The sequence below is a fragment of the Phacochoerus africanus genome, chromosome 5 (assembly GCF_016906955.1).
Source record: "Phacochoerus africanus isolate WHEZ1 chromosome 5, ROS_Pafr_v1, whole genome shotgun sequence".
NCBI classification, from domain to species: domain Eukaryota; kingdom Metazoa; phylum Chordata; class Mammalia; order Artiodactyla; family Suidae; genus Phacochoerus; species Phacochoerus africanus.
This window is the reverse complement of record NC_062548.1, coordinates 112,511,205-112,528,683: the sequence shown is the minus strand read 5'-3', so window position 1 is coordinate 112,528,683 and position 17,479 is coordinate 112,511,205. Positions and strand designations below refer to the sequence as shown.

The 17,479-nt window shown below is 46.4% G+C and overlaps 1 protein-coding gene across 2 annotated transcripts in view; it reads right to left on the bottom strand.

Moving 5' to 3' along the window:
- Positions 1-17,479, bottom strand: part of XDH (xanthine dehydrogenase) — a 65,699-nt gene that overhangs the window by 22,161 nt on the left and 26,059 nt on the right. For both annotated transcript variants that reach the window (XM_047782338.1, XM_047782339.1), the window contains exons 11-21: positions 17,302-17,453; positions 15,535-15,628; positions 13,656-13,765; positions 11,423-11,607; positions 9,715-9,889; positions 8,281-8,364; positions 6,226-6,395; positions 3,829-3,952; positions 2,061-2,180; positions 1,490-1,586; positions 497-621 (exon numbers count right to left, since the gene is read on the bottom strand). In XM_047782338.1, coding sequence (XP_047638294.1) covers positions 497-621; positions 1,490-1,586; positions 2,061-2,180; positions 3,829-3,952; positions 6,226-6,395; positions 8,281-8,364; positions 9,715-9,889; positions 11,423-11,607; positions 13,656-13,765; positions 15,535-15,628; positions 17,302-17,453 — 1,436 coding nt within the window. The remainder of the gene's footprint in view (positions 1-496; positions 622-1,489; positions 1,587-2,060; positions 2,181-3,828; positions 3,953-6,225; positions 6,396-8,280; positions 8,365-9,714; positions 9,890-11,422; positions 11,608-13,655; positions 13,766-15,534; positions 15,629-17,301; positions 17,454-17,479) is intronic.

Below are 17,479 nucleotides of genomic sequence, written 5' to 3'. Positions count from 1 at the left end.
AGAGGCGGGGAACGGCTGGTCATACCCAGCTTTCAGAGCCAAAACTCATTCCATTTGGCCAGGAACTGGTGGGTCATGAGGGCAAGACCAGTTGCCACAAACGCTGGCAACCAATGTCATTTTACATGCAATGGAGAAATGGGGAATATTTGAGCCACTGCAGACAATTCCGTGGTCTCTGTTACTAACACTTAGCACAGCTCCTTCCCTTAACAGAGGAGGAAACTGAGGCCAGATATGATCTGACCAAGGCAAGACGGCACTGGAATGATAAAGCCTAACACTCTCTGGGCTCTATGGAAGTGTTAAAGCCCATCCAATCATTACAACCCTACCAGACCTTATTTTATAGGTGAGAAAGGTTACCAAATAAGCTTGATGACACCAGCTTGCTGGCAACAGGGCCTGATTCCAGGACTACCACCCTCACATCCCCTTATGGACCAGCCCACCTTTCCCTCTCTCCCGGCCCCTTACCAACCCCCAGGACACCTACCTGGGCCATCATGGCATTCTGCGTAGATACGAAGAGCTCCATCTCCCCTGCCTCGCCTTTCGGGACAGCAATGGTGCAGTGAGTCTCCAGGTAGAAGTGCTCTTGGCCGCCGATGTACAACTCGCCTGGGGAAGCAACAACACCCCCCTACAGTGAGCCCCAAACTACAGGGGTGGTGAGTTTGCTTAAGGGAGCCATGTACTCAGTCGGTGCCCTGGGCAGGAACCAGCTTTTCACAGATAACTTTTCAGCTCCCTCTCTGGGGTGGAAAAGGGTCTCAAAGTCTCAGCTATCCAGGAGACGAACCCATCACCCCAAGAAAGAAACCAGAATGACACTGAGATGCATCAGGTGTGAAGCTCCCCTCTCCCTGCAGCCAGTGGAAATCAAAGATTCTGAAACTATTATGGTAAAGTTTAGAAAAAGTTAAAAAAAAAAAAAGAACAAACAGATGTGATTGAGAAGTTGAAAGTAAACAGCATCTTCCAGAGCTGAAGCTGTCAGCAATGCACAGAAAACAATTCCCAAAGGGGTCTGAACAGCACCCTTGCCCCAGGCTGAGAGCTCTGGACCTAAATGCTCAATGCAGGAGGGAGGAGGGAAGGAGAGGAGAGAGCCCCCGTGGAGGTGGGTGAGGACTGCCTTCAGGCAGATGGGGGACCGGGAGTCTGGGTGGCTGAAGGCCTGGCAGAGCCAAGGCTGACCAGGCATCCATGACCCTTATCTTTCCTGACGGTCTTCCAAGTTCGACACATTATAATCGCTCCAGAATCCCTTAGGCATGTCCAGCCTAGAGACAAGAGAGTAGAGACCGAGAGCTGAAGTTCCTGCCCAGCCATCTGTGTAGTATATTTGCTACAAACATCAGAGAGACTCTCCTGTTAGGAAATGTCAGGAAATCTCTCTCCTGCTCCAGGGCTCATGGTATAGCTCTTGAATTTCACTCACAAACCAGGGCCACCTCATCTGCACTGCTGCATGGTGCAGCCATACCTGAAACAACATTATCTGCTTCCGAAAACCCCTTCTTGAGGTCTCCTTTCTCAATCTTCAGCTCAGACTCATAAAAGGAATTGTATTTTATAGCATCCTGGGGATTAAAAAGAAGCTTCAGTGACTTGGCTTTAGGGGCGGAAGGTGATTTCTGAATGGGGCAGAGAAGCTCTTGGGATTACTATCTCTCTCTCCTCACAAAAGTCACCTTAGGCATCTCTCTAAGTTTCTTATCCAGACTTCAAGTAAGTTCAGTTGTATCCCAAGGTGTCCTATTACTCCATTTCCTCAGATATAGACGTGCAACACTATGGATCTTGAGGAAAAGCAAAGAATTTCTCAAGGAACCAGCTGGAACTGAAACTGGAAAGGAAGGACTCAGCTTGGCTGTTGGTGGACTGAGTCTAGGAGCAGGATGGGGAAGGAGTCATAGGACCACACCATGGCAGGGCAGGGGGAGATTTAAAAACCTGCCTGGTCAAATCCCACCTGCTGCTCAAATCTCCTCTAGAGGATCCTAATAAATGTGCCTCCCAGGACAGGTAGCTCATCTCTCTCCACACTCAGTTACCTCAATTGTGATGATGGCTGGAAGATCTTCATAGGTGACTTTCACCCCATGAGCAGCTCTCTGAGCGTGTTCTGGGGTGTCAGCAACCACAGCACCAATGGCGTGCCCAACACAGGTCACCTGGGAACAGAGCCAGACTGTTAAAGAACATTAACACGCTCCTCATGAAGCAAATTATTTTGGATTGTTCAAAAAAGCAAAGGAAGTCCTGCCCCCACAATTTTTAAGGTACATTTCAGGAGTGTCCTGGGGCTTTTTCATTTTCTTATCTTCCTATTTGGGGTTATGTGCTTCTTCATACATGTTTAGAATGAGTAGAACTGGAATGGGATTTGGAGATAACTAGTATCAGGATGGCAAATGCTCTTCATCCCAAAGGCCAATTCTGATGGTACTGGCAGCCTGTTGAGAAGCTGCCCAGGATAAAACGTGGCAATTGATTAGTGATGTCTGCCATGAGCAGCAGAATGGAGGGTATGGCCTGGTGACATGCATCTGTCAACTCAGATCTACCCTACAACTCTTCATCTCAGATGAAGAGATGGAGACCCAGATGGCAAGGCACAAGTGGCTTGGTACTAGACCATGACTAAATCTGAGCTCCTGACTCCCAGTTTTATTTTCTTTCTACCACCCCACTCTCTTTTATCTTCCATTTCTCAGATGTATACCAAAAGCTTCTCAAAGGCAGCAATCATGTCTTACATGTCATCTAGATGCCCTAAGCAGTAGTTCCCAAATACTGATTCTTAGACTTGATGACCAGTTTTGCTGGTTGTTAGATTTATAGAATAATTAATGATTATTGTTTTCTTTCCATTAAATAAATTCAGTTTGTATAAAAACTTAATGGATCTCCGTCATCAATCATTTTTTTCCAACATCTCCCTAAAAATAAAAAAAAGATTATCTACTTCATCCCTTTGGAATATGAGATTTATGACAATAGGAACCCAATTAAGTTACTGACTGAATTGGTTAGCATAGTGGTTGTTGAGCCTGGCTGATTCTCACTAACTCTGATGCTCATTATGATCTTAGAGGCTCTTGAAGTTTATAAAGCAATTTGTCTTCTATTGAATGTTCTCCTTTTGGAGTCCTTGTATCTCAGAGTTACAGTTTTTCATTCTCTCCCTCACTTTTATATCAACAATAAATTGAATTTGTCCTTTAGAAACACCTATCCGCCTCTAATTTGCAACATTTGAACTATATTGAAACTATAAAACAAATGTCTTAGAGCTATCCGATAAGTATAGGAATTTTTGTAGCAGCTGTCTTGAATGTTTGGTTAAAAAAGTTTTTAAGAACTCCATATATAGTTGAAATCAATAGATAAACTTTCATGTAAATGAATTATCAATACACATAGTAGCAGTATTGTAATTTCTGTTCTGGTTAGTTTGTTTAATTTGTTTTTATTTTCTTTGACTAAAGGAGCTTAACATTGTAGCCCTAAAAAAACTGACTGTTAGCTAAAAAACAGTCCCTGGCCTTTTTTGAATGCCACTTTGGCATGTAGTCATCCTACTACATCTTATACCATGTACAAGAAGCAGCCATCAATTAAATAGATAAGTAAACATTAAGTCAAAAGTAAAAGTGCTACCAGGCATATTCTATCTCTTTACTGCTTGTCCCCAGTACTGGATAATTGGGGGATGGCCACAGATATGTACAAATGTATCATCTTTTCAAGATTAGAGATTTGGAAGAATGAAAAAAAATTCCACTAACTTCACATTAAAAAAAAAAATCCCAGACATACCTTATCCTTTACAAAGACTGTTTCATCCTTAAAAACTCCAATTTCATTACTCCCAGGAATATCATCAGCAGAGAGAAAGCAAACAAACCCTGGAACCTTCTGAGCTTCTGAAATATCAATGGACCTACAAGAAAGAGGAGTGTGAAGAGCCAGGAAAGAAAACTGAAGCAAGAAGACCTGCCGCTGGACAAAATGCTGAACTATGCCATGCTTCAACCCTACATATCAGCAATTTTTCCAAGAGAGAAAATTTGTGATCTTCAGCTGTATTTTTGTATCTTATGTATCTTGCTCTTTGTAGTTCCCCATCCAATACCATCCATCTCCTCACAGGAAGAACGGATACTATCATCTAGCATGGGGATCTATACCCTCAAAGGGTCCACTGATAGAATTCAGAGATCCATGCCCAGTGTTCACTGCAGCACTCTTCTCAACAGCCAAGATATGGAAGCAACCTAAATGCCCATCGATGGATGGATAAAGACTGTGGTATAAATACACAATGGAAGACTCGTCGTTCATAAAAAGGAATGAAATATCCATTCTATATATAATAGTTTGCATCTGCTAACCCCATGTATATGTGTATATGTGTATAACCCCATGTATACGTGTATAATCATCTTGTTGTACGGCAGAAATTAGCACACTGTAAATCAACCATACTTCAGTTTAAAAAATATGAAATAATGCTATTTGCAGCAACATGGAGGGACCAGAAATGAACATCCTAAGTGAGGTAAGCCAGAAAGAGAAAGACAAATACCATATGACATTACTTATATGTGGAATCTAAAATATGACACATATGAACTTACCTACAAAACAGAAACAGACTCACAGGTGAGAATAGACTTGTGGTTGCCAAGGGGGATAGGGGGTAGAGAAGGGATGGATTGGGAATTTGGGATTAGCAGACACAAACTATTATAGATATGTATAACTGAATCACGCTGTGATACGCCAGAAACTAACACAACATCGTAAATCAACTATGCTTCAATAAAATACATTTTTACAAAAGAATTCAGAGGAACCTAAATGGGAAAAAAAAATTTTTCATCTTCAAAAACAAACAAACCACCACTCACCGAGCAGGATAATCTTGTCTTCTTTTTGACACGGTTTTTCCTCCACCCCAATTCCTCCCTTTTATACCTCCTTTTCTCTCCTATCTTATCATAGCCTATTCTGACAAGGTTAATAAAATGCTTACCATATGCAGGCCAATGTGCTGGGTGCTGCAGGGGATACAGGACGTATAGGACAGGTCCGACCCATGGACCTTGCACAACGCCCTGCTCTGGTCTCCAGGTACATGGGAACCGACACACAGTGAGTAGCATTTACTCTGGAGAGCTCTGACTAAAACACGCATCCAGAATCAGGACATTAGGGCCCTTCCTGAACCACTCAGTGAGGAATAAATGAGCCAATACATGTAAAATGCTTTAAACCAGGCTGCAATAAAAAAATAAGTGTACAGGGTTCCCGTCATGGTGCAGCAGAAATGAATCTGACTAGGAACCATGAGGTTGCAGGTTCGATCCCTGGCCTCGCTCAGTGGGTTAAGGATCTGGCGTTGCCATGAGCTGTGGTGTAGGTCACAGACGCAGCTCGGATCTGGCATTGCTGTGGCTGTGATGGAGGCCAGCAGCTGTAGCTCCGATTCGACCCCTAGCCTGGGAACCATACGCCACGGGTGCGGCCCTAAAAAGCTAAAAACATAAAGAAATAAATAAGTGTGATATGAGCATTTTATCATCAACATCATTGTCATCACAGAGGTGGCGATTCTTGTCATTTGAGCTCTCAACTTCAACAGAGAGGTTCAGGTGACCACTCTCTACTGGGTCCTTTGTGGACACTATTGCTGATCCTCAAAAAAAAAAAAAAAAAAAAAAAACCAGAAAACAAAAAACGAATAACAAATAAGCTATTACATATGAGGAAAATGAGAGCTTAATAAGCACACAAGCCAAGGTCACAGTTGGAAAGCACTCAAGGCCAAGGCTGTCACTTACTCGGGCTCATTCTTCCTTTTAGGGCTCACTCAAGTTCTTAAAGATTTGCCCTAAAGTTTAGGCCAATATCCAGAGTGCAGATCTAAGAGAGGCCTTTCAGCAGCTCCCCATTGCTTTCCGGGCCAGTGTAGTGTCCCTGTTCGGCTTTCTTGGTCTGGCCCCTGCCTACCTCTCCAGCATCACCCCCCGACCCTCCCGGGCACCCCCGAGCCCCTCGTGTCTCCTGCTCCTCTCCCATCTGGTTTTAACATGAGTCCCCATGTCCCTCTCTGGACCAGGAGGCCCTGGGGGAGGCTCATTGTCATGGCATCGCTAGTGCCTGGCAGGTGCTCCCCGCACCCTCCTCCCCAAGTGTTTTTACTACACGCACTTGATCTTGGCATGGGCCCGGGTGCTGGTGACCAGCCGGAGGAACAGCTCATTCTCGTAGCAAGGGATGTCGTCACAGTACACAGCCTCCCCAGAGGCCTGCAGGGCCGCGGCCAGGTGGGGCAGGGGCCGGCCCACCATGTCCTCCTCAGACTGACCCTTGGGCACCTCCTGGAACAACAGGGCACCAGTCAGGCTGAGCTGCAGAGGACACTGCCCCCTACAGGCCCAGGGGAGCTGTAAAAGCTTCAGGCCAAAGCAAATGTGAGGCATGAGAATGGAGGAGGCAGGAGGGGCACCGGGTGAGGGAAACGTAAGCAGGTAAGAGGTCACGGAGAAGGGTGGTCCTAGGACCCCCATAGAGTCATCCCAGGTATCCGTGGGCACTGGTTCCAGAAGCCCTTGCGGATACTAAGATCCACAGACGTTCCAGTCTCTTACATAAAACAGGGTCGTATAGTTGGTCCCCCCACATCCATGGGTTCCACATCCACAGACACAGCAGGCTGACTGTATACAGGAACCAAACAAGGAACTTAAATGTCCATCTGTTGGGGGTAATCTCTGCTGTGCCCATGCGGTGGAAGAATACACAACTATTAAAACATACTTTTGAAGAATTTTCATTAGCAGGAAAGAATGCTCATGCTAAACGTAAAAACAGGACATATACCATTGTGTGTATGATTCAAAATCTATAGGAAAAAAAAGGTTATATATTATAAATATGTCTGTATATGCATAGGAAAAAAAAACAGAAAGAAATAAACAAACATACCCTAATGATTTGCTCCTGGAGGTAGGATTTGGAGTGATTTTTATTTTCTTCTTTATGTTTTTCTAGATTTTTCAAAATGTTCTAAAGTGTAGTCAGTTTATAATAAAATTCTGTTTTGTATTTTTTCTTTTTTTTTTGTCTTTTGTCTTTTTTGTTGTTGTTGTTGTTGTTGCTATTTCTTGGGCCGCTCCTGCGGCATATGGAGGTTCCCAGGCTAGGGGTTGAGTCGGAGCTGTAGCCACCGGCCTACACCAGAGCCACAGCAACGCGGGATCTGAGCCGCGTCTGCAACCTACACCACAGCTCACGGCAACGCCGGATCGTTAACCCACTGAGCAAGGGCAGGGATCGAACCCGCAACCTCATGGTTCCTAGTCGGATTCGTTAACCACTGCGCCACGACGGGAACTCCTGTTTTGTATTTTTTCAAAGTGATAACACTGATAGCTAGTATTTGTTGAGAGTTTACTATCTGCCAGGAACTAAGCTATTTACTTTTATTAACCCATTGAATTCTCAAAACCATGCTGTAAAACAGGAACCGATATTTGCGGCTGGACATAATTAACTTGCCCAAGAGGCACAGAGAGAAAGTAAATTGTCCAAGATTACATGGTTATGTGATGACAGAGTTTGGATTCAAGTCTTGGCAGTCAGGCCCAGAGGTCACACTTTGGACCATGACATTCTAGAGCAGAGTTCTACAAACTGTGGATCACAGGTCAAATCTGGCCCACTTTCTGTTTTTATAAATAAAGTTTTATTGGTGCACAGCCACACACATTTATTTATTACTGCCTCTGGCTCCTTTTGTGCTATAGTAATGGAGTTGAGGAATTACCGTGGAGACTACGTGACCCACCAAATCCAAAACGTTTACAGGAAAGGCTGATCTTTGACCTAGTGCCTCTCAAAAAGTTGTTTGGAAAAAAAAAAATGTTATCTTTTCAAATTTTGTTTTCTTTTGTTTACCTGCTCAAGAGAACTCCTGGCTTTGCATATTAGCCCCACACAGGAACCAGAAAAGGAGAAAGGGAAAAAAAGGTTTTTTCTTTAAAGAGCAAGTGAAGATGAGAGTAATCCCATGAGAAAAATTTAAGTGAGCAAGGGGAGAAACAGCTTCACTGACATTAATATAATTCCCATTTTCTTCACTGGATAATTATGCACAATGGTACAGAGCTGTAAGCACCCACAGACAATGCAAGTCGGTCTTTCTCCAATGGTCAGCATCACTCGAGGTGGCCGGCAAGGACCCCTGATACCGTCCATACTCACTTGGAAAAGCTGGACATTGGCTGGAGGGTCTTTGTGAAAGAGCCAGGTGGCGCTGGTGTAGGTGGGATCCAATTTACCACACTTCTGTGGAGAGAAGGCAGCAGAGGTGATTGTGACTGCTTCTATCACTGTCCCCACCCTCGGTTGTCCCCACATGATAAAAATAACAACTTTCTCCTCTCCTCGTGTGCATGCCTTCTGGAACGGCTGGATCTATCTCAGCATCCAAATGTGGGCTCTGACAGTGTCTCTTCCAGCACCACTGCTTCCCTACTTCCCGCATTCATGCTTGCTGCTCTATTAGAAACATCCTTCTCCCCAGCCTTCCTGGAAAAGTCGTCCTTTTTCTCCTCAAGGCTGAGGAAAATATGTCCTGATGTCGGAAATATTCCCAACATAATCTCGACAGAATAAAGGCGGACATGAAACTCCATATAGAGCAGGAGCCCAAGTCTGTTAAGAAAATGATAGGATCAGATCAGAAGATAGAATAATGACAAATACATAGCTAGATGGATGGAAGGACAGATAGAAAGAGAGAGATGGGGCAGAAAAACAGGATGACAGACGGATGGACAGATAGATGTAAGAAAAAGATCAGAGGAATAAGCAAAAATATTAGCAGTGGTTTTCTCTAGGGTCTGAGAGTAATTTTAATTTTTCTTTATATGTTTCTGTCCTTCTAAAGAGTTCCATAAGTTGCTTCTATAATCAAAAAATGAGTATTGGAAATGTTTATTAAAGAGGGATGTCACTTTTCTGTCCCCAAAGCTGTGAACATTTCTTTCCTTTGTGCCCCACCCCACCCCAACTCTATCTCCTCAGTTGTCACATCAGGCTGGCCTTGACTGACCCTGTTCTGTCCCACACGAGGCTGCCCCCCTCCCCACCCCTAGCGCCTGGTGCAATCTTATGATATAAAAGGTGCAAAATAAGTGTTTGCTGGTGAACCAACCTTAGCCTCTGCTGAATGCACATCCCCCCACCCCCACCCCACACCCCCAGCTGAAGTGGCCCCAGCTTACATTCTTGTCACATTACGTTTGTTTCTGTTTTAAGTACACAACCACAGTTGTATCAACTATGCTGCTGGAAGGATCATCTGGTCTACCTGCCCCCAGATCTTACAGCTGAGACACAGAGTTGTGACCTCTTCAAGTTCTCACTCAATGTCATGACAAGCCAGGAAAGAACCCACATCCCTGACTCACAGCCCAGAGCTCTGTCTCTCACCCACTCGGCTGGCCCCCGACGCTGTGAGGCTCCCTAGGCTGTGTCCCTGGTCCCTGGTCCCTGCACCTCTGTGCTTAAGCGTCCAGAGGAGAGGAGCGTTTGCCACCTGGCCCACAGCACTCTCTCACCCAGGCCAGCTTCCCAGGTCCCTCAACACAAGCGCTGCAGGGAGTCTTGGCCTTGCCCAGCCCCCACACTCACATCCTCTGGGTCCTCTCTGCCCAGCTTCTGAAGCACAGTCAGGTAGAACTTGAAGAAGAAGCTGAGGGAAAGGGTGCGCCGGAACTCCACCATGCCCCCCGGGGCATCTGGGGGCAAGGACAGCTCCTCCACCAGGCCTGCACACACGTCCTGCAGCAGCTTCTCATTCCAGAACCTGCCAGAGAGCAGGCTGTGGGAGAGCGTTCCCATCTAGCTCTCGGAATCACTGGTGTGCAGTGCTTTGCACAGGGCCTTGGAGTCATGAACCTCCGCTCCAAATGTGGCTCCAACACTTGTAGTTATGTGACTTTAGGCAAGTTATTAACCTTCTTGAGCCTCAGTTTCCTCTTCTTTAAAAATAGATACAATTTTTGGAGTTCCCGTGATGGCTCCGCAGTTAACGAAGCAGACTAAGATCCATGAGGACGCAAGTTCGATCCCTGGCCTCACCCAGTGGGTTAAGGATCCAGTGTTACCATGCACTGTGGTGTAGGTCGCAGATGCAGCTTGGATCCAGCATTGCTGTGGCTGTGGTGTAGGCTGGTGCTACAGCTCCAATTGGACCCCTAGCCTGAGAACCTCCATACGCCACAAAAAGAACAACAACCAAAAAAAAGAGATACAATTTTTAAAAGACCGCAAAAATAATAATAGTTCAATCTACGGAGTTCTTCCAAGGCACTGAGCAATATCCTAAGTGCTTTACATGAAACATCACTTTCAATTTAAAATAAAGGCAGAGTAGGGAAAATTTTTATACTCAGATTACAAATGAGAAAACTGAGACATGATAAAATTAAGCAACTTGACTTATATTACCCATCTGGTAAGTGCTGGAACCAAGAACTGGAACCAAGGAGCCAAACTCAAAAGTTAAGCTTTATCTATCCATAAGGTGATGGAATACATAGACCAGTGCCTGCAAAGTGGTTGCTACAACTGCTTCCCCATAGTAGCCATAGTAACAGTAGCTGCTGTGGTAATACTGCAGGAGTGATAACAGTAATGGCAAACAACAATAAAATAGCAAAAATACTAGTAGCAGTAATACTAGTAATACTAGTAGCAGTGACAGAAGCAGTAATAGTAGTAGTTATGGGAGTAAAAGTCATTGCAATAGAAGCAGAAGTAATAATAGAAATAGGAGAAGAGCACCAATAATACTACTACTGAGAGCAGAAGTAGCAGCAGCAGTAGCGATACTACTATTTGTAGTCACAGTGGCTGCTGTATTAGTTGCAATAGTGATAGTTGTAATAGCCATAACGGTAGTAGTAATAGTAATAGTAGTAGCATTATAGTAACAGCAGCAACACAAGTAGTAGTAATTCCAGGAGTAGCAGCAGTATTAGTATTGGTATTGGTATTAGTATTAGTAAAAGAGTGAGCAGTCGTAACTATGATAGTAAAATAGCCACAATAACAACATTAGTCATAGTAGGGAGAGCAGCAGGAATAGCAGTAATGTAGCAGTAGAACAGGAGTAACAGCAGTAGCAGAAATAAGAGAAGTAGCACCAGCAGGAGTAACTGTAGTAGCAGAAGCAGCGGCAGTAATCGCAATAGTAACAGTAGTTGTAGCTGCAGCAGTAAGCAGTAATAGTATCAATAATAGCAGCAGTAGTAGCGATGCTAATAGCACAGCAGCAGCAATGTAATCAGCAGCAACACCACTGTGGCAGCAATTGAATTTTGCCGTTAGCCCTTACTGGGACAGCTGCTTCCGCGTGGTCTTGAGGGCTGAGATGGTTCTGTCCGCCATCCCACCATAGCAGAGGTCCAGCTCCTTTATCTGTGTGGTCCCTGGCTCAAACAGGACTCTCATGCCACAGGTCACCTTCGCTATGTCATCTTCTCTCCGGGAGGCCTGCTTGAAGGCTGAGAAAAACTCACCCTAAAAATAAAAGCACCTGTTTCCCACCTTGTTCTGCAAGGACTGCACATGGTGGGCCTGAAGCAGGGGTGTGAGGGGAGCGGAGGGGAGCAGAGGGGAAGTGGTGGGACCATCGCAGAGCAGCAAGGAGCTGGTGGTAGGGGTCAGAGGTCAAGGCATAACTACCACCTTTTTCGAAGTTCCAGATAGCATTCCCAGAAGCTGGGAAAGGGCCAAGATTTCTGCCTGTCAGTCAGGAAAAAAATGGGAAGTCAGGGACCCCGGAGAACTGGGTGCTCTCAAGCAAAGAGCTGGAGGAGGAAAGGTGCTTCCACAAAGGCTCCTCAGAGACCGGCTCAGCCCCCACATCTTCCCCCTCTCGGCTCCCAATGCCATGTCCATCCAGCCTCCCTGGGGCTGTGCCGAAGCCTCTGTTGCCTGACCACCTCTCGGGCATGTGCAGAGAGATGCCAAAGGCTGTTTGAAATACAACTTCAGCTGGTGGCCTCCACAGATTTGTGATTTGTCTCTCCTGCAAACCTATTGGCTACAGTTAGAAATCATGTTTCCTGAAAGGAAGACTCACTGTGAAATGACAGCTGCCTTTGTGCTTTGAACATACGTTTCCTCCTGGGTCCAAGCCAGGCTGTCTTCAGGGGCAGGAGGAGAGCGTGAGTGACTCTCCAGGTAAGAACCATCAGTGCCAGATTCTGCTCGAGGTTTGAGCTCACCCTGGCAGCACAAGTTCTGAGTAACACCCAAGGTGGGAGCTTTACGGAAAGGTTTGTTGGAGCAATAAAGAGGCCCACAGTTAAGGGCCGAGATGACCCTGGGCTCTTGCTGAAGAAGCCACAGAGACCTCTTGAGAGGACAAAGCTCATCCAGATTCCCAGTGTCTACACGGCCTTGGGGCAACAAGCCCAGAACTTGAAGTCAGTTCTGGAACAGAGGTTCCAGCTGCTCACCAGCCCACGGTGACGTTTCCACCAGGGTTCATGCAAAGTCACTGTCAGGTCATCTGCTCTTTTTTCCTGAGAAAGCCTTCCTAAGTCTGGGTATTAAAACCTCCTTTCATTTATGAAATGTTTTTTGGTTAATGTCCCTTCCTGGCAAAATAAAAACTGGGCAGTGCTATGCCGGTTGCCTCCTCCTTTCTCCATCTCATAATTAAAAAAGAAAAAAAAAAATCCACTGATCTGTGAAATACAAAAACTCTGGGAATCCTTGTTCAAAGTGGTCTATAAGGACAAGCTGGAACATCATTAAGAAATCACCTCATGGATGTAAATGCTCTCATTTAATTAGCAGTCTCATTAAGGAGGTCAAAACCAGGAAGGGAAAACAAGCATCATAACTCCGCTAAAGGATAAGCTATGGAAAATCCCTAATACCCTCTCACAGATCACTTTTCTGAAGACCCACAGTGAATGTGTGGGACAGAACCACACCAGCTCAGGACGCCACAGACCCCCAGGAACAAGAGCAAGGCAGCCTGAGGAGCCTGGACCTGTCCCGACAGACCAGAAAACCCATCTGCGAAGCAGAAACCCATCCGAGCCAATCCAGAAAGGGGTCCGTGAAAAAACACCCAGTCGAGCCCAAGGTCAGCATGGGAGGACCTGACTCGGGCAGCTTCTCCACCCAGCATGTAAAACCCACAATTTCATCATGTGACACCTGGGGCAGGGATACTCAAGAGCTGATTGTGTTCTTGGAACTGTCACTAGCTACCAGCTGGTGATCTCCACCGGCTCCCAGACATCTGCCAGGAAGCACAGGAGTTCTTTCTTTTCAGTCCTCACAAGAACCTGCACGGTCAGTAACACGGGCCCATTTCACAGATGTGGAAAATGGGGGCTCAGAAAGATAAATGACTCACTCAGGATCACAGCTACCTGTCTGGCTTCACAGTCCATGCCCTGTGCCCCCTACCCTGGAACTCACTGTCCAGAGTGGAATATGGTTGGCTAAAGGCAAGTTTCAGAGACAAGAACATCCATGTTCAAGTGGAGAAATGCTAGGTTTGGTCCCCGCAGCCGTGATTCAGGATGATTCCGACAGCGTCTCACCTCCCTGCTGTAGGGGATCTCGATGGAAAGCAGTATCTCCTCCGGACCTAGCAGAGTCTTTCTGTAGCTGGGGAAGAAGGTGTGGTCCATCGGAACCGTTCTCCTGGTGCCTGCACAGAGGGGAGATGAAGAGGGACCAGCGTGAGAAAGCACAGGACAGCCTGTCCGTGGAATTCTCCATCCTGGTCTCAGATGCCCACAGTCAGAAGGAGCGGGTGGCACAACGGGGGCCTAGGGGCTCCCTCTGAAATCCATGTTGTGCTGCTGACTGTTTAATACTCAGGTTTTTTTTTTTTTTTTTTTTTTGAGCAAAAGCCCCGATGCATGGCATATGCTCGTTTCTCCTACCTCGGCCAATGTCAAGCTACCAGTGCAACATCGCTCAGTGTGAAACTGGAAGGAGGGTAGCACAGGGTTGACGGCAGCAGACCTGCTCTCCCCTGAAAACCCTGCTTCCAAGGCTGGCCCTTGGCTGTCCTCTGGGAACTTGGATTTCAGGAGATGAAATCCCACCGTCCCCTAATAAGAAGAGCTCACTGTGCCTAACATGCCTATACAAATAATACATGCTTATATTAAATATATATGTTTATGCTGAACATCTTGCTTTCGTTCTGGGAGTCTGGACTTCTAGTACGTGCCAGGCAGAGCTACGTGACCATCCCCCAGTAAAAGCCATCATCAGGTGCCAAGGGTCTCACAAGCAGCCCTGGTAGACCACCCCTTCTGTGTGTTGTCACAACTCAACTCATTACTGAGGAAACTGAGCGTGTCCCACGTGACCCCTGCAAGGAGGCTCTGGACATGTGCGCCTGGTTTCCTCTGCCTGAGCATCTTTTCTCTTTGCTGATGGTGCTCTCCAGCCTCCTGCCGAAGTAAAGTCACAGGCACAAGGAGACTCTGTGCTAGGTCCCAGAGCCCCCTACCCTGGAACTCACTGTCCAGAGTGGAATATGGTTGGCTAAAGAGTCATCAAACCTGGAGGTTGCCTTCGGGACCCTGCAGAAAAGGAAGACCCTCCGGAGAACACCATTCTGTAGCATTCCCACTCTACACACATAATAAATGGATATAACCTCAAGGGCGTGGATGATAATAAAATGAAGGAAAATAATTAGGAGGTGGTGAATTTTGAGTATTTATTACCTTTGTTTTTTTTTTTACCTTTGTTTTTAACATAATTTATTTCATTGTGAGGTCATAGAGTTTAATCTGTAATAATGGCAGTGTTTGGCGTTCTCGTGGCTCACGGGTAATGAACCCAACTAGTATCCATGAAGACACAGGTTCAATCCCCAGCCTCCCTCAGTGGGTTAAGGATCTGGTACTGCCATGAGTGGTGGTGTAGGTCACAGAAGCGGTTCAGATCCCGCATTGCTGTGGTTGTGATGGAGGCCAGCAGCTATAGCTCTGATTCGACCCCTAGCGTGGGAACCTCTATATGCTGTGGGTGTGGCTCTAAAAAAATTAAATAATTATCGCCGGGTTTAACAAGTGCTCAGATTCCCTGCAAACATGGCAATCAGCTATGGTGAGCAGCATATTCTGGCCCCAGCACACTGTAGGTAAGGCATCTGCAGGCAGAAGTTCCCAGGTCAAGGATCGAACCTGCACCACCCAATAAACCACAGCAGTGACAATGCCGGGTCTTAACCACTAGACCATCAGGGAGCTTCTGTGAATTCTTAGTAAAGTGATGGTCCACACCCCTGGCCCCAGACCTCAGTGCATCTCCCTTGCAGCTGCCAAGAATCTGAACTTTAGGAAAGCTGCATCACTGAACTCTGGGCTCCGTTTCTCCAGAAAGTGACCTGTCTTGTGAGATTCCACTTGCCCCTCCCCCAGGCCCTCTTTCTGACCTCTGCATGAGGCAGCTCACCTCTGGACACGATGGTCAGCTTGGCCCTACTGGCCATGAACACAGGGTTGAGGTCGGAGATGGGGCTGGCGGTGATGATATTCCCTCCGATGGACTAGGACAAGCAGAGCAAGTGTGTGAGAGTCCACCCAGGACACCCCCGCTCACACAGCTGGCTCCCAACCACCCGGAAGGTGGGAGACACCCACTGAAGGAGAGCCCTGAGGTCCTCCACCCCCTGCAGACACATGATCAGCACAAAAAGAATTAGGGCAGTGGGGCAAGATACACAACTTGAGATCTCAATGCCTGGGACTCTGAAATTTACCTGTTGGTAAACCAGGATCAGCCCCTTTAAGTCTGTTTCCTTGTTTGGTTTCACCCAACTTTTTCTGAGGTTTTCTGCTTGAGGCGGTTTATCACAGAGGCCATAGAGAGTTAGTAAAAAAGGAAATAAAAGACAAAGATCAAGGAAAAAGAGGAGGAAGCCTTAAGGATGAACAGTTTGTTCTAACTGAGCTTCCTTGGCAAGGAATGTAGGGAGAATTAGACACAGGGTTCCCATTAGTAGAAAAGCGGAAGAAAATCATTTGATCCAGGAAAAAAAAATTCTTCCCAGAAGTGGATTGCAACAGAGCCGGGGAACTCAGTGGAGCTTTCTGGGTTTATACATCCTTATCTACAACCCATCCATAACTGGAAGAGGCAGGTGCTAGGAGAAGGGGGAGGGGGATAGGAGTCAGCTGTTTTGCTTTGGGTTTTTGTTCAAATTTCAAACAGCAACAATAAAAATAGAATGGAAGGGCCAGCTTTCCTCGCAACGCCATCCACGGTTGTGAGACTCAAATGGTGCCAGGTCTGTGATGCCGTCTAAACACTGGGACTCTAGGAACTCGTCTGAAGGCTGATGGCAAACAGTCAACAAGTGGACCCCTTCCCTTCTCTCGGGCATCCGCCTCTGGTTCTCCTCCCAACTCTGAAAGGCAGCCCCCCTTCCTAGTCTGGCTTCTCCCTAACTCTTCTCTCATCCATCTGCCGGCAGCCTCGGCCAAGTTCAAGAAGGAGACAGGTGGCTCCATCTCTCCAACCTTAGGGGTAACGACTGAGTCACAGCACGAGTGTTTTCCAGGGTGGCCCACAGGCCACCTTCCTCTGAGGCACCTGTGGAGCTTGTTAAAAACCTGATCCCTGAGCGCCATCCCAGACCTGATGTTGGGCTCCGAGGGTGGGACCCAGGAATCCGTCTTTTTAACAAGCACCCACAGGCAATTCTTTTTTCTTTTGTTTTTAAATTTTTATTATAGTTGATTTACAATGTTCTGTCAATTTCTGCTATACAGCAAAGTGACCAAGTCATACACGAATACACATTCCTTTTCTCATATTATCTTCTATCAAGTTCTATCACAAGTGATTGGATATAGTTCCCCATACTGCACAGCAGGACATCATTGCTTATCTATTCTCAATGTAATAGTTCGCATCTACGAACCCCAAACTCCCAGTCCATCCCACTCCCTCCCCCTTGGTGACTACAAGTCTGCTGTCCACGTCTGTGAGTCTGTTTCTGTTCTGTAGACAGGTTCATCTGTGCCATATTTAGATCCCACATGTAAGTGATATCACGTGGTATTTGCTTTCTCTTTCTGACTTACTTCACTTAGTATAAGAGTCTCTAGTTGCATCCCCAGGCAATTCTAGGCACTCAAGTTTGAGACTCATTGGCTCTGCAGCTGAGGCCAGACTAGCGCCCCCATCTGTGATGAAAGCACCCGTCCTGGAACTCACCGCCACCGCCTTGACTTGCTTCCCAGCAAACCAGCGCAGCTGCTCCAAGACACCTCTGAACACCTCCGTTTTGTGGGAAGGCAGCTTAGCAACTGCATCGAGCAGGGTCTTTTCCACAACACTCAGGGAGCAAGCGGCTCCAAAGGAGATACCTGGCAACACAGGCTCAGAATAACAG